The 16,558-nt window shown below is 45.6% G+C and overlaps 1 protein-coding gene across 3 annotated transcripts; it reads right to left on the bottom strand.

Annotated features, from left to right (window-relative positions):
• Positions 1-375: 375 nt before the first annotated feature.
• LOC119012738 (protein NLRC3-like) lies at positions 376-16,417 on the bottom strand. Of its 3 annotated transcripts, XM_037086836.1 has the most exons (15): positions 16,317-16,364; positions 13,762-13,891; positions 13,682-13,724; positions 13,382-13,500; positions 13,169-13,282; positions 12,950-13,063; positions 11,475-11,588; positions 11,258-11,336; positions 10,029-10,251; positions 2,815-4,624; positions 2,539-2,712; positions 2,092-2,265; positions 1,794-1,967; positions 1,159-1,205; positions 376-971 (listed from the first exon to the last, which is right to left on the bottom strand). In XM_037086836.1, exons 4-15 carry the CDS (start codon positions 13,468-13,470, stop codon positions 409-411), a joined length of 3,675 nt encoding a protein of 1,224 aa, XP_036942731.1. In that variant the 5' UTR covers positions 13,471-13,500; positions 13,682-13,724; positions 13,762-13,891; positions 16,317-16,364; the 3' UTR covers positions 376-408. The 3 variants fall into 3 exon arrangements, with proteins under 3 accessions (XP_036942731.1, XP_036942730.1, XP_036942732.1); XM_037086835.1 differs by lacking the exons at positions 13,682-13,724; positions 13,762-13,891 and having other exon boundaries at positions 16,317-16,417; XM_037086837.1 differs by lacking the exons at positions 11,475-11,588; positions 13,682-13,724; positions 13,762-13,891 and having other exon boundaries at positions 16,317-16,417.
• Positions 16,418-16,558: the final 141 nt, after the last annotated feature.

Raw genomic sequence — 16,558 nt, 5'->3', positions numbered from 1 at the left:
TTATGTTAAAAGTTACAATCAGCATGAACTACAGTTCATGTCATCACCTTATGTTCACATTATATGTTTATGACCACAATGTCATATCTGGAGGTTGCCAAGCCAGAGACCACTTTTAAGACATTACATTTGCAAGTGTGAAACCACTGTATGTTTTTAATGAGACATAGGACATTTTACGGCTATGTTTGCAGCAACAGGACCAGGTATTTAAAGATGAAACATGATGTTTTCCTAATCCTGACTGTTTTTTGTGTCTAGACCAAATCAGGGCATAAGCACATCTGAAACTGAACATAAACATAAAATTACAACACAGAGAAAAGTAACATATTGCCTTATTTGTGGTTCTGCAGAAACAAACATTGGCATCATTTATTCTATCAGCACCCCATCTGGCTCTCCTTGCTACAGTGAACACAGGCACACTGAGGACTCCAGAGATAACATTAAAGACTCCACCCCAGACCCAAAACCAAACCCAAACCCAGGATAAAGAGGTTCAGTGAATGTGGTGTTGAAGGTGTGGAGGTGGATCAGTGAGTCAGAGGAGACTCTGTAGAAGGACAGAATGCCAGCAGGACAGTCCACATACACTGCTGCTCTACCAGAGGAGGAGGAGAGAGGGAGGACTGTCCTTCTGTTATTGTGACAGACAGCATAACCACCATTAGAGCAGTGCAGACTCCAGGACTGATCATTCCCTCCAAATCTGCATTCAACACCATTTCCTCTCCGACTTATTCCTCTGTAAGTCACTGCTATATCAACCTCTCCTCTCCACTCAACCTCCCAGTTACAGCGACCAGTCAGACCAGTTCTGCAAAGCAGCTGACAGCAGGGGTCAAATCTGTCTGGATGATCTGGAAAATGCTGCTGTTTCTCTCCCACCAGTGTTATTTTTGTGTTGTTGTCAGAGAGTTTGAGCTTTCTGTGTGCTGTATTTGGGTCCAATATCAGTTTGCATGCATCTGGGAGAAAAGCAAGTGGCACAAGTTTATAATCTAATATTTCAACAAAATAAATTCTAATTAAATGAGAAAATTATGAAGATTGTTGTAAGGCTCATTTGGAAACATAAATACCACACGTAAGGACCTCAAACAGACATCAGCTCTGATGTTTTAATATCATGAATTAAACTGAAACCATACTTACACTTCCTCAGACCAGGTTTTAGACACTGCTTTCCACAATTGTCCAACCTGCAGGAAGAAAGACAGTCATATTTTATTTTATTATATAAAAAGGGAAACATTAAATAATAGAATCCCCCTTTAGTGCTATTCGGCAATTGTTTCATTGAAGACAGAAATATTTTCCAGTTCAGACATAATTGATAATAACAGCATCTACAGAGGAGGTTAGCTCTTCAGGTGGATTCTTGCCACTGCTCCCCTCTCTGGTCTGGCTCCAGAAGGGCCCCCCAGTTTCCTCATGCTGGGCAAGTTGTTTAATTAAAATTACAACACCTTATAATATCCCAAATGTTTCAAACCATGTTCAAGAGAAATACATAATTTATTTACTCAAGGTAACAGTGGGTGTCCTTGTCACCTGTCAAGATAACTTCTGGGCCAAATCATTTGTCAAAAAGTTAGGAAGGGTGTAAGATATTGCACCTTCCCTCACCCAAACATCTTCACTCTGCTGAGCAGTTGTAAGGGAATTGAGACATTGGTGATGTTGCTGAACTCTACTGACTTTTATGTCATAGTGGGACAAAAGGCAGTTGATATGCATATGGTTGCGATAAAACAGCAATTTGGGATTTCTTTTCTATCTGGTAGTACCTGAGAGTGTCCAGTCTCCAGTCTGGATCCTCTTGTGCAGCGGACAGCCACTTTACTCCTGTGTCTCCTGGATGATTGTAGCTCAGGTCTAGTTCTCTCAGATGAGAGGGATTGGACCCCAGAGCTGAAGCCAGAGCCGAACAGCCTTCATCTGTGATCAGACAGCCTGACAGTCTAGGAATTTAGAAATGATTGGTACAGCATGATTGGTTAATATGTAGGAGGAACCATCACTGATATTAACCAGAATAAAAAGCATATAAATGCGTACCTCTTCAACACACTGGTAATTTATTACCTGAATGTTGCCAGTTTACAGTTTGGACTCTTCAATCCAGCAGACAGCTGCTTCACTCCTGAATCCTGCAGGTCATTGTTACTCAGGTCCATCTCTCTCAGGCTAGAGGACTGTGAGCTAAGCACTGTAGACAAAGCTTCACAGCTCAGCCATGACAGTTTACAAATACCCAGTCTGTAAAGAAAAGTAAATATTTGAAATAATTCATGTTTAATTTTACTGGGATTCATATCAGTGTGCACAAGGCAAAAAACAAAGATAATTAATCCATGACAGAATTCTCAGCACTACTAACTTAATTTAGGTTGTGTATAGTTACATGCTGCTTTTTTGTGTTTCACAAAAGGAATGATTTTAAATTATTTAATTTTCAATTAAATTCAACATTACACTTAGAAAATGACAGTTTTGTGTTTTGAGGGTCCCACTTCAAGGATTATACCTGACCTTAGGGTTTCTACTGTACAGTGTGAACTCTTTAGTCCGGCAGAAAGAAGGTTCAACCCTGAATCCTGCAAGTTGTTGTTACTCAGATCCAGCTCTCTCAGACTAGAGGACTGGGCACTGAGAACTGAAGACAGAGCTTCACAGCCTTTCCAAGATATATTACAACCACTCAGCCTAGAAGAAATTATTGATGAAAAAAAGTTAGTATTTTTTGCTGTTTCTCTCATCAATCAAATCAAGTCAAACATTTATATATTAAGTAGCTTATACACCTACTGAGCTTTGATGGAGGCTTTGACCACTGGCAGCAGCCTCAGAAGAGCCTCCTCTGAAGCAGAGTATTTCTTCAGGTCAAACACGTCCAGATCTTTCTCTGATGACAGTAAGATGAAGACCAGAGCTGACCACTGAGCAGGAGACAGTTTATCTGTGGAGAGACTTCCTGAACTCAGGGACTGTTGGATCTCCTCCACTAGAGAACCATCATTCAGTTCATTCAGACAGTGGAACAGATTGATGCTTCTCTCTGGAGACAAACTCTCACTGATCTTCTTCTTGATGTACTGGACTGTTTCCTGATTGGTCTTTGATCTATTTCTTGTCTGTATCAGCAGACCTCGTAGGAGATTCTGATTGGTCTCCAGTGAAAAACCCAGGAGGAAGCGGAGGAACAAGTCCAAGTGTCCATTTGGACTCTCTAAGGCCTTGTCCACCGCATTCTGGTAGAGATGTTTCAGTTTAGATTTGTCTCTGAAAACTTTTGATTTTTGGGATTTTGTTTGTTCTTCTGCCAGCAGATTGACTCCAGAGTTGATGAATGTCAGATGGACATGAAGAGCAGCCAGAAACTCCTGAACACTCAGATGGATGAAGCAGAACACCTTGTCTTGGTACAGTCCACTCTCCTCTTTAAAGATCTCTGTGAACACTCCTGAGTACACTGAGGCTTTGTTGATATCAATGCCACAGTCTGTCAGGTCTGATTCATAGAAGATCAGATTTCCTTTCTGGAGCTGCTCAAAAGCCAGTTTTCCCAGAGACTCAATCATTTTCTTGCTCTCTGGAGTCCAGTGTGAATCTCTCTCAGCTCCTCCATCATACTTGACGTTCTTCAGTTTGTACAGAACCACCAGGAAGTGGATGTACATCTGAGTCAGGGTCTTGGGCAGATCTCCTCCCTCTCTGGTTTTAAACATGTCCTCCAGAACTGTAGCAGTGATCCAGCAGAAGACTGGGATGTGGCACATGATGTGGAGGCTTCGTGATGTCTTGATGTGGGAGATGATTCTGCTGGCCTGCTCCTCATCTCTGAATCTCTTCCTGAAGTACTCCTCCTTCTGTGGGTCAGTGAACCCTCTGACCTCTGTCACCATGGCGACACACCCAGGAGGGATCTGATTGGCTGCTGCAGGTCGTGTGGTTATCCAGAGGCGAGCAGAGGGAAGCAGTTTCCCCCTGATGAGGTTTGTCAGCAGCACATCCACTGAGGTGGACTCTCTAACATCAGTCAGGATCTCAGTGTTGTGGAAGTCCAGAGGAAGTCGACACTCATCCAGACCGTCAAAGATGAACACAACCTGGAACTCTTCAAACCTGCAGATTCCTGCTTCTTTGGTTTCAGTGAAGAAGTGATGAACAAGTTCCACCAAGCTGAACTTTTTCTCTTTCAGCACATTCAGCTCTCTGAAAGTGAATGGAAATGTGAACTGTATGTCCTGGTTGGCTTTGTCTTCAGCCCAGTCCAGAGTGAACTTCTGTGTTAAGACTGTTTTCCCGATGCCAGCCACTCCCTTCGTCATCACTGTTCTGATTGGTTCGTCTCTTCCAGGTGAGGCTTTAAAGATGTCTTCTTGTCTGATTGTTGTTTCCAGTGTTGCTGGTTTCCAGGTTGCAGTTTCAATCTGTCTGACCTCATGTTCATCATTGACCTCTGCAGTACCTCCCTCTGTGATGTAGAGCTCTGTGTAGATCTGATTCAGAAGGGTTGGGTTACCTGCTTTAGCGATCCCCTCAAACACACACTGGAACTTCTTCTTCAGATTAGACTTGAGTTTACGCTGACATAAGAGAGCTGCAGCACTATTTCCTGATTGAAAAAAAGACAAATGAAAATGTGTTAATATTAGTAAACCTGATATATGGAAACACATTTGGATAAACTTGAGTGCAAGCACATAAAAATGTAACCATCCTTATTTTGACAGTTTTATGAAAGAAGAGGATCACAGTCAATGACAAGAACTAATTTCATTTACAGAAGACAAACAGTGTCACAAATATTTTACACTAATCAGCCAAAACATTAAAGCCACTGACAGGTGAAGTGAATTACACTGATCATCAACATGTCCCACTTGACACACACCACTCATCCAAACACAGTTTCAGACTGTTCACCCCCTCATGGCAACATTCATGTCCTCCGGCAATGCTGGGACAAGTCTATAAGATGGAGGTCCAACTGTGGATTGGTCTTAGGTCTGACCCTTGACGACATGGACACAGGTCTGAGTCTTGTAGGTCGCCTGGTCAGCCTCCATAGATCAGATTTCCAGCACATCCCATTGATGTGGAACCTCGCAGCCGAAAAGACATAAAGCATCCGCCGCTGTGCCAGACAACACATGACACCCCTCGAGGACTTGTGTTCATGAATAAGAGCCAATTTGGATCCACAGTGGGGTCTCCAACGATTGGACTTGTTTCAGCACTTCTCAGGGATGCTTGATCTGCTTGAGATCTGTGAAAGTTGAAGGCCAGGTTGATGCATTGAGTTTTCTTATCATGTTCCTCGGGCCATTCCTGAGGAGTTTTTGTTGTGTGTCAGGGAGCATTTTCCTGCTGAGGTGTTGGTGTCATGACTCTTGTTTTGTTTGTTCTTGTTTCTGGTTTTTGGCTTCTTGTATTTGATTTACATATTTGTATCTTGTCTTGTGTTATGTTTTGCTTTTTCCATGTCTTGTGTCTCATGTTTTGATGTTCCATGTCTTGTGTCTCATGTTTTGATGTTCCTTGCCCTCATGTGTCCTTTAAGTTCTCCTATGTTCTCCCCTCTGGCTCCCTCTGTCTGTTGTCTTGTTCCCTCCTGGTCTGTTCCTCTGTGCTCCTCCCCCTTGTTATCTCACCTGGTTTCCTTCCTCCTCTCTCCTCACCTGTGCCTTGTCATGTCATTAGTGTCTGTGTATTTAGTCTCTGTGTTTCCCCTCACTCTTTGTCCAGTCATTGTATTCTGTTTGATGTATTCTGTCTCATGTTCTATGTCTGCTCCTTGCTCCTGATCCTTGCTCCTGATTCTTGCTCATGATCCTGTTTGGTAGGTTTTGGATTTATTTTGTATTTTGTTCTGTTTGATTTCGTACTTTGACTTTGATTTGAACTTTGTATTTTTTTTTGCTTTGCTACTTTGACTCGTTCTTAGTTGTTACTTTGTTTTTCCATCCCTGCTCGTCCGCTTTTGGTTTTTGTATTCAGCTTTGCAATAAAGCTCGCCTTTTGTTCCTCCCCATCTCTGCCTCATGTGTCTACTGCGTTTGGGTCCACCTTTTCCCTTCCATAGTTTCCCCTTTTTCCCCAACCTGACAGAATGACTGGACCAGAAATGGACCAACCAGACAGTGTGGTAATTTGTAGGCTGGGGATCGAACTGATGGAGATTCTGAGCGGCCCGGCTGACACAGGGGAGAAGCTAAAGGCCATAGCAGTCTATAACCAAGAACTATTTATTAGGCCTTGGATGAAGGAACTCCCTTGGATCGCTCAGATGATAGCGATGCTAGATAACCTCAGAAAGGCCTTGGAAGCAGCAGCCACAGCCACAGCCGAACTCCCAGCCCAGGCCGCAGTCACAGCCACAGCCGAGCTTCCAGCCCAGGCCGCAGCCGCAGCCACAGCCGAGCTTCCAGCACAGGCCGCAGCCGCAGCCACAGCCGAGCTTCCAGCCCAGGCCTCAGCCACGGCTGAGCTTCCAGCCCAGGCCGCAGCCTCAGCCACAGCCGAGCTTCCAACCCAGGCCACAGCCGCAGCCACAGCCGAGCTTCCAGCCCAGGCCTCAGCCACGGCTGAGCTTCCAGCCCAGGCCGCAGCCTCAGCCACAGCCGAGCTTCCAGCCCAGGCCGCAGCTTCAGCCACAGCCGAGCTCTCAGCCCAGGCCGCAGCCTCAACCACAGCCGAGCTCTCAGCCCAGGCCTCGGCCTCAGCCACAGCCGAGCTCCCAGTCCAGGCCTCAGTCTCAACCCCGTCGACATCTGCCAGTGGCCCCCAGTCGGCGTTCTGGTCGACACCTGCCAGTGGCCCCCAGTCGGCGTTCCGGTCGACACCTGCCAGTGGCCCCCCAGTCGGCGGTCCAGTCGACGCCTGCCAGTGGTCTTCAGTCGGCGGTCCAGACGAGGCCTGTACCTGCACCTCGGTCGGAGGACCGGCCGAGGCCTGTACCTGCACCTCGGTCGGAGGACCGGCCGAGGCCTGTACCTGCACCTCGGTCGGAGGACCGGCCGAGGCCCACGCCAAGTCTTGTTCTTGCACCTCGGTCGGAGGACCGGCCGAGGCCCACGCCACGTCTTGTTCCTGCACCTCGGTCGGAGGACCGGCCGAGGCCAGTTCCTGCTCCTCGGTCGGGGGACCGGCCGAGGCCCACGCCAGGTCCAGCGCCTGTTCCTGCTCCTCGGTCAGAGGACCGGCCGAGGCCCACGCCAGGTCCAGCGCCTGCTCCTGCACCTCGGTCGGAGGCCCGGCCGAGTCCCACGCCAGGTCCTGCGCCTGCTCCTGCACCTCGGTCGGAGGCCCGGCCGAGTCCTACGTCAAGTCCAGTGCCTGCACCTCGATCGGGGGCCCGGCCGAGTCCCACGCCAAGCCCAGTGCCTGCTCCTCGGTCGGAGGCCCGGCCGAGTCTCACGCCAAGTCCACTGCCCGCTCCTCGGTCAGGGGTCCGGCCGAGGTCATTTATTGCCAGAGACCCTTCATCGGCTCCCAGGCCACCAGCTCCCGGCAAAACTCCGTCGGTGGTCCGGCCCAGGCCCTGGAGGGTTTCCCAGCCAGTGGTCTGGTCACCTGTGGGTCTCAGCCCACGCTTTTGCCGCCAGCTTCCAGCGGGTTCCAGCCCTCGCCTATGCCTGTGGTCCCCAGTCACCAGCCTCCAGTGCTTACGTCCTCGCCATCAGCCTCCAGCGAGTTCCAGGCAGCACCCACACCTTCGCCACCAGCCTTCAGTGGGTCTCAGCCCACGCCTTCGTCGCCAGCCTCCAGGGGGTCCCAGCCCGCACCTACGCCTTTGCCTTCGCCTTCGCCTTCGCCTTCGTTACCAGCCTCCAGGGGGTCCCAGCCCGCACCTACGCCTTCGCCTTCGCCTTCATCGCTGGATTCCAGTGAGTTCCAGGCCACTCCTATGTCTTCGTCGCCGCCCTCAGGCGAGTTCCAGGCCACACCTACGTCTTCGTCGCCGTCCTCCGGCGAGTTCCAGGCCGCGCCTACGCCTTCGTCGCCGCCCTCCGGCGAGTTCCAGGCCGCGCCTACGCCTTCGTCGCCGCCCTCCGGCGAGTTCCAGGCCACGCCTACGCCTTCGTCGTCGCCCTCCGGCGAGTTCAAGGCCGCGCCTACGCCTTCGTCGTCGCCCTCCGGCGAGTTCAAGGCCGCGCCTACGCCTTCGTCGTCGCCCTCCGGCGAGTTCAAGGCCGCGCCTACGCCTTCGTCGTCGCCCTCCGGCAAGTTCAAGGCCGTGTCTACGCCTTCGTCGCCGGCCTCCAGCGAGTCTGAGACAGCGCCTACGCCTTGGTCACCGGTCTCCAGCAGGTTCCAGCCTGCGCCTCAGTCCACGTCCCTGGTTCCCAGTGGGCCGCAGTTCTCGCCTCCACCTTGTTTATTTGAACCTTGGTCCTCCCCCTGAACCCCTCCACCCTCCCGGCTTTGACTCTGGCCCTCCTCCTGACCCCCTCCACCCTCCCGGCTTCGACTCTGGCCCTCCTCCTGACCCCCTCCACCCTCCCGGCTTTGACTCTGGCCCTCCTCCTGACCCCCTCCACCCTCCCGGCTTCATTTGGACTTTAAATGTATGTCTTGAGGGACATCTGGGAGCTGTCCCTTAAGGGGGGGGTTCTGTCATGACTCTTGTTTTGTTTGTTCTTGTTTCTGGTTTTTGGCTTCTTGTATTTGATTTACATATTTGTATCTTGTCTTGTGTTATGTTTTGCTTTTTCCATGTCTTGTGTCTCATGTTTTGATGTTCCATGTCTTGTGTCTCATGTTTTGATGTTCCTTGCCCTCATGTGTCCTTTAAGTTCTCCTATGTTCTCCCCTCTGGCTCCCTCTGTCTGTTGTCTTGTTCCCTCCTGGTCTGTTCCTCTGTGCTCCTCCCCCTCGTTATCTCACCTGGTTTCCTTCCTCCTCTCTCCTCACCTGTGCCTCGTCATGTCATTAGTGTCTGTGTATTTAGTCTCTGTGTTTCCCCTCACTCTTTGTCCAGTCATTGTATTCTGTTTGATGTATTCTGTCTCATGTTCTATGTCTGCTCCTTGCTCCTGATCCTTGCTCCTGATTCTTGCTCATGATCCTGTTTGGTAGGTTTTGGATTTATTTTGTATTTTGTTCTGTTTGATTTCGTACTTTGACTTTGATTTGAACTTGTATTTTTTTTGCTTTGCTACTTTGACTCGTTCTTAGTTGTTACTTTGTTTTTCCATCCCTGCTCGTCCGCTTTTGGTTTTTGTATTCAGCTTTGCAATAAAGCTCGCCTTTTGTTCCTCCCCATCTCTGCCTCACGTGTCTACTGCGTTTGGGTCCACCTTTTCCCTTCCATAGTTTCCCCTTTTTCCCCAACCTGACAGTTGGACGAAACGATTAATGAGCAGAACATTGTATTGTAATGACATGATGACTATTATTCACTTCATCTGTTAGTCCTTTTAATGGTGTGGCCGATTGGGGTAGATTCTCCTTAAATATGAAATCTACAGGTGGTCCACTTCAAGGTAAATGGTATTTCATCTGGCAGAGCGTTGGCTCAGTGAGGACCAGTGAGTATTGTTATAACAAGACAGAAGGTGGTAGCTATTTTCACATTAAAGTATGCAGGCCCCATAACACATAATCACATTTTATGCCAATTAAAGGTCCGTTAAAACCCTTGTATTTGTGTTGGACTGGCTTCTTTGTTCTAATGCTGAATGCTCATTGGGTATTATGTAGCCAATTACCTCAAAGTGGATCAACTCTTTACTTGCTACTTAGTAAGGATCTATAAGTGATTTTGATGATTAAGCTGATGGTGATGGTGATGTTTAATTAAAGAACATTAAAGTTAACACAGATATTTTCCTCTGAGATTAGATCTGTTCAGTTCATCAGAAATTCCTGACAGTGTGCTCTTACGAATTCCTGAGAATTTTCACGTCTAATACACGTTTGCAGAAAATTTACAGCAAAGTTTGGAAATGTACATTTCCTCCATGTCGCAGCTCTTTCATCTGCCAATCATGCAGCATCTGTTAAAATCGTCTTACTGCTCTGCAGACAGTCAGCCAGCTCCTCTTGCTTCATCCTCCTCAGGAACTGCAGTGTTATCTTTAGAAATGCCTCTCTGCTGCTCACTCTCTGCTCTTCTTCCTCACCATCCACCACCTCTTCATCGTCACTTTTGGAGCATTCTGGGTAATCTGGACTCAGAAGCCTTTGGAACTTCCTTAGCTCATTCTTCACAAAAGTGACAATGTTTTCCTCAAGCAGCTGGAACAAAGTAATGTTCAAATTTATAAAGGACAAACTAACATTGATCTCAAAAGGAAACTAAGTTTATTTGTACAGCACCTTTTAGTAACAAGCCAATTAAAAATGCTTTACACAGTCCATAAAAGGTCTGAAAAGACACATTTTAACAGGATGAGAAAGAGTCAAATTAAACAAGAAATTTAGAGAAATAGAACAAAGCATATAAATAGGAGCATTAAAATGTTAACTTTATTATAAATACTGATCAAAGTTTAGAGCTTATGTTATGAATGAGTAAGCTCAAATCTAATTTAATAAAAGATGGTGGCAAACAGTCCAGCAGAAGAGAAGATCTGAGGTTTATCTGAGGCCAGATAAGAGCTGAGCATGTTACAAGCTAAATCATTTTTAATGTTAGATTCAAACGATGAGGTGACTTGGTGGCTTGTACTGAAAAGTTAGTCGTTCAGTGTGCGTAGTGCTATGTGTGATCAGGCGCTACAAACGCGCTGGGCAGCTGCAAGAACTGCATATGTATTTATGGAGTGGATCAGACGATTCCGATACGATATAATACTTTATATTCTTTATTGATTCTATTTTGTGCAAATCTGCACACAAACTTGGTTGAAGTGATGAGAGATGGTTGGAGAATACAGAGTGTCTCCTCACACCATGCAACAGTCTAACATTGCCTATATTTTTTGGTATTTGCTGACACTACTGCGTGTCATTCTAAACATTAAAACAGACTGTGCTTACTTTAGACCAATGGTTGGACAGTTGGTCTATGGCACAGTAACTCTCTGCTGCTTCAAGATGGCAGTGTGCCATCAATGTACAGTTTTCCATAACCTGAACTGATAGGAACATGCAGATTGATCATATGTCTCAAGTATGGAGCCTTGGGGAGATTTTTTCTCAGCCCTCATTACAAAGTAGATGGTCTATTGGACAATCTGGGAACTGGTAGCTTGTGTTTGTTGAAGTTAGCAGTAGCAGCTGTGCTTGTATCTTTACGCACCATGAATATGGAGTCCAGGTCTATTCGATGTTGCCGTGTAGACTGACCACTGGAAACTGTGGAACTCTGAAGCTGAAGTCTGTGGGAAAAGAATCACACGTTTAATCAAACATAAAATGCAAGATTTGGCCTTAGATTGTAAATAGAGAAATATGATTCAAGTACAAAGTGTTCATGGCAGTCTCAGCAGCATAAATAGATCTGTGATCATTCTCACGTTTGCTCAGCAGACTTCTGTCCATGTCTGAAGTCAACATGTTGTCCCTGCGAGTGATCACTCTTCATGGACACACAGCTGCTTCCAGAGGGATCAGATCTCTGCTGACGGATCCTATTTAAAACAATCACGGTACATTTTTCTTCTATGTTAAATGTTCTTGATGCAAAACTTTGTTTTTTGTTTAGTAAAATACTTTTACCAGTGTTGTAAGAGTGGCATAGCCCTTTCAGGAATAGGGCAGTGCATGAGGTGTGTGTAAGGTGTGAGTAGGCGAGCGAGAGTGAGGGAGAGCGCATACATTCAGACCAGTGGCCTAAGTATCTAAGCAGCTGCACCGGGGCCCAGACGCCGTCAGGGGCCCATGAAGGAAGAAAAAAAAAACAAAAACAGCTGTCCAGAATTGCTACAGGCCCTGTTTTTGTGAATGAAACAGCTGGGGGCAGGTCGGTAAGGTAACGCTGAGTGGCCTTGATGCCTGTCAGTCATGATGAGTCTCGTCTCGTCACTCTGCTGTGTCTGCAGCTCTCTCTGCCGGGGAGAGTTATCATACTGTAACATACCAAATAATAGCCGGGGCGATTATTTGTTTCAGTCACTTAACAGACCAGGCTGCAATTTGGAACCAGGTGTTTAATTCCTTCCTCTCAAAAATCTGGGATGAAAATGGCACAAACTTTGCCAGCTTCTCTGTGAATTCTCTGGCATCCTTCTGCAACTGAAGTTGTTGCAGCGGTGGAAAAGATTTAGTCAACCAGCACTCGCTGCAAACTCCTCATCTCTGCTGTCACTCACGGTGGCGTACATTTGTTTCTCCATCGCCCTGATCATTTTGCAGGACACTCTCTCATGGTGTGCCTGTTTGCTGATCACCCATCCCCGCATGTTAATCTCAGGCTCCTCGCTAGACTTCTTCCTCCCTCCACCAGGCAGCCTGGCCTGTTGCTGTCCTCCTCGGACAGTCGCTGAAGCTCAGTTAGATTTTTTTCTCCAATCTCTCATGTACTTGACTGCGTCAACAGAGAAACATCTAGGTGCAGCAAATAAATGAATGAATGAATGAATGAATGAATGAATGAATAAAATCAAATAAAAATCAAATAAAATGATCGGCCCACCGGGAAAAATCCCGGTACTCCCGCTGGCCAGTCCAACCTGCAATAGCAGTTCTCTCAAGTGGCTGTGCGCTTTTGTTTAGGGGCACAAAGAAACATTTGCACCGGGACCGTCACCATGTTACCCCGCTGGTGCAGACAGTGACTGAATGACAGAGAAAGGAGTAGCAGTAGTAGCAACTGTACGGAATATGCTGCAGTATTTTGTGAACAAACGTGACGGCACCAGCGACACACGTGAAAGGATTTCACCCCGAAGGTAATAAACTTCGGGGGTGGAGGAAATCATCTCCCCTGTGCTTCCCAGCCACGGTCCGGGAGCCGAACAGGAATGGTGTAACACTAGCTTTCAATTCTTACTTTTGCTCAGCAGACTTCTGTCCATGTTTGAAGTCAACATGTTGTCCCTGCGAGTGATCACTCTTCATGGACACACAGCTGCTTCCAGAGGGATCTGATCTCTGCTGACGGATCCTGTTCAAAACAAACACGGTACATTTTTCTTCTATGTTAAATGTTCTTGATGCAAAACTTTGTTTTTTGTTTAGCAACATACTTTTGCTAGCTTACAGTTCTTACTTTTGCTCAGCAGACTTCTGTCCATGTTTGAAGTCAACATGTTGTCCTTGCGAGTGATCACTCTTCATGGACGCACAGCTGGATACAGGAAAGTCTGCTTGCTGCTTCTTCTGCCTTCAGCACAACACACAGAGCTTTGAGTGTGAATCATGATGTGTCAATCATGATGGTGTAGTGATGTGAGTGGTGGACAGGTAGAGATGCTGGTCTCACCTCTGAGTTTTGGTCTGGCTGTCATGTTCCCCAAACTGAGTGATTTTAGAGGGAGAGACTCCCTCCTCTCTGTTCTCACACTGATTCATAGCAGAGTCCACACCTTCACACCTTCACACCTTCACATACACACACACAACAACAACATGATCAGTCACTACAACATAGGACACATCAGGAACGTCACATAAATACTGGCATAAAGACACTAAAAGTAACTGATTCATTCAAAGATTCCACTGTGGCCTAATGTATTTTTATACAAATTGTTTAAAGGTGCAACATGTAAACATTTGTCACCTCTTCAGTTAATTCTCCCAAGACATAGGGGTCATCATATCACCAGAGTAATCGCTAACTGCTTCTAAAGGCAGGAACACGCCGGCCCAACTGTTGGACGTCTGAAGTGTTTGGAGAGTCTCGGACGAGGTCGGGAACAAAAATGTTTGGAGTGTTCAGAAGCTTTCGGAGCCGCGTGGACGTTGTCTGCTCCAACTGAACATGTGAAGTCTGAAGAGGAGGGCCGTCAGACGTCTGAGCCATTGGGTCCTCTGATTGGCAGTGTGCTAACGTATCAGCGCGGTGTGTGGGAGGGTCAGAATACTGTGTTCGCATTGGTTTTCTACGCACTCTTTTCCATCATTCACCGTTTTCATGCTTTGCAGTCCTGGCACAGACTGAAATAGTTAAGTTTCGTTTTGATTGAAAGTAAAGAGAGTCGTGTGCATAAGTCTTTCGTTTACAACTCACAACAAAAGCGCCATCCGCTTATTGCATCTCGCACAAACGCAGAACGTACAAGCTACTGTGGAGTAGGCAGCACGTCGAAACGGTGTGTTTCAATGTAACTTTTCCGCCGAACGGGTCAGAGAAGAGGCAACAGAGCAGTCGGAGAGTGGTCGGATAAGGCAGTTGGACGTCTGGGCTTTGTGCGGGGGCCTTAAGTGTGGCAGCCGTTAGCTAGTTAGCTCAGTTGGCTGTGCTGTGAGTGGTCTGGACTGGGAGCTCAGGGTGGTATCGTGAAAAAGGACAGGAACGGGCTAGCTGGTTAGCATGCTAAATTAAAAAGTTTTATTTCTGCAGTACATTATATGGACGTCCTTTATATAATACCAAACCTGTAATATCTCCATGTTCTGCTGAACATTTCAGTTCATTTTTGAATGTTTTAAACAAAAAATGTGTATTTTCCACCTTTAAATCTCTGACATGAAGAAAAGGCAGGCAGCAATAAGAGTGAGGCAGCAACCACAAAACAGTCAACACAAAACCGTCAACAAGAAACAGTCATCAGAATGAACCTTCATTTCTTAGTTATAAAATGAATACGTGTCAGATGTTATGAATCTTTGGAGTCAAGCAGGGCAGGTCTTTGATCCACAGGAGGGTATAAATGTTAATAAGGTTTTAGTAGATTATTTACAAAGTGGATGATGATGCATGAGAACTTTTTTCTGCCATGCAACATGATTTTTATGTTTTTATTGTACAACTGATGATGATCGAATGAGAAGCACTGCAGCTGAGACATCACTCAGATTTTTCAGAAGAATTTATATAGAGATTTATTGTGAAAAACATTTTACGTTGCTTGTATCTGTTTTAAAGGTCCTGATATAGTTGGGTTTTATTTACTTGTCATGTTGTGTTTTTTCACTGTTTTAAATGCACTGAAGCTGATTGAAAGAAAACATTGAACCTTGATGCTGCACATTTACAACAGACACCAAATAGACGACAGAACATCAGCTAACTGAGATATTGTGAAATCTGTCTGAATCAGCAGAAAATAAACTGCTGAGGTTATTAGAGTCAGTTTTCTGTGAACTGATTTTATTGTGTGTATTTGTTGTTGTTGACACTGTTTCTCTCTGTGATTTATATCATGATTTATACTTTATCTGCAGCACAAAAAGTCTGATGTTGATTTGTTGATATTTTGACCTCGTGCTTCGTGCCTTTGGGTGCTGTAGAGGCATAAGTAGAGTGCCAAAGTTTGAAGCTTAAAGTTTCGCTCACTGAATTTTAGCTTTACATTACTCATGTTGTTTGTCGCAGGATCATTTGTGTTTATTTGCTTTAGTCATGCAAGTGTTGATTTGCCCCAAACAGCCAGAAACAATCCCCCGGGAAGAGCACCAGGTTTCTAATCCAGGTTTCGTTGTGGTTGAACAGTCTAATAATATCATCATGTGATACACTGGAGCCCAAAAATACTTTTCCCCATAAGCTCACATTGTAAAAGAGGCATCTGTAAAAGCACGGATACATTTCTTTGCGCATCACAACCCCTGAGACATAACTCGTTTTACTGTCAGACTTTGAGCCAATACAATTTGCAAAGTCTAGCAGAGTCACATGATTAAATTATTTTTATCTATTATATTATTATATATGTTAGCTGGGTGCTAAACCTGAAGTTAACCAGCTCGGTCTGTGGAAGTCGCACGCTCTGGTTTTCTCTCTTCTTTTTACCCTTAACACATGCACATTATTGGAAAAAAGTTAATTATTTGCACAAATATGATGCAGTAAAATGATGCTAATTGCATGTATTTGAGTGATCTGTGCCGTCCAGTTTGGTAAATGCAATTTTGCTTCTGTTGGGTTCTTTGCTTTGACTTTGTATGTAATCCTGATGTGTGAAAGTTTTATTTTTAGTGAGGACTCTTGTAATGGTTGAATCGCGCAGAGGAGACCGCTCATGAATACAGGTAACGTTTATGTTAAATTGTGAACACAGTAAAAATAATAACACAAAGCTGCATCAGTGTTCAACAAATTTACACGTCACTGCTACAACAAAATGCTGGTAAACAGTTTGGATAAATTAACGTTTGATTGTAAAAATAATCTGCATGAAGTTGACGACTGTAGGAGGAAATAATCAGCAGCTTTAATCAGAAATCTCAATAAAGAAAGAACAAATATTTACCTGATATCAGAATGTGTTTGTGTCTGTAGACTGACCCTCAGCCTCACATATCAGTATTCATCTTCTAGCTGAACTGTTCTTTAATGACATCTGATAACAGAGCACCTCTGAACTTTGGAACTGAAGTCAAACATTGACAGTATAAATATTTATCATAGGATCATAAAGATCTGATGTCATTTCTGACCTCTGACAGGCCTCAGCAGGTCAGAGAGAGACACAGCTGAACATCATCAACACAG

This window comes from Acanthopagrus latus, chromosome 22 (genome assembly GCF_904848185.1).
Source record: "Acanthopagrus latus isolate v.2019 chromosome 22, fAcaLat1.1, whole genome shotgun sequence".
Lineage (NCBI taxonomy): Eukaryota > Metazoa > Chordata > Actinopteri > Spariformes > Sparidae > Acanthopagrus > Acanthopagrus latus.
This window is presented reverse-complemented; position numbering and strand designations above follow the sequence as displayed.

Excerpts from the sequence above, each read along its gene's own strand:
- LOC119012738 (XM_037086835.1), bottom strand. The coding sequence starts at position 13,470 with ATGAATCAGTGTGAGAACAGAGAGGAGGGAGTCTCTCCCTCTAAAATC. Across the intron at positions 13,283-13,381 it reads AGCCAGACCAAAACTCAGAG|GCAGAAGAAGCAGCAAGCAG; the intron begins GTGAGACCAGCA and ends GTTGTGCTGAAG. Across the intron at positions 1,968-2,091 it reads TGTAAACTGGCAACATTCAG|ACTGTCAGGCTGTCTGATCA; the intron begins GTAATAAATTAC and ends CTAAATTCCTAG.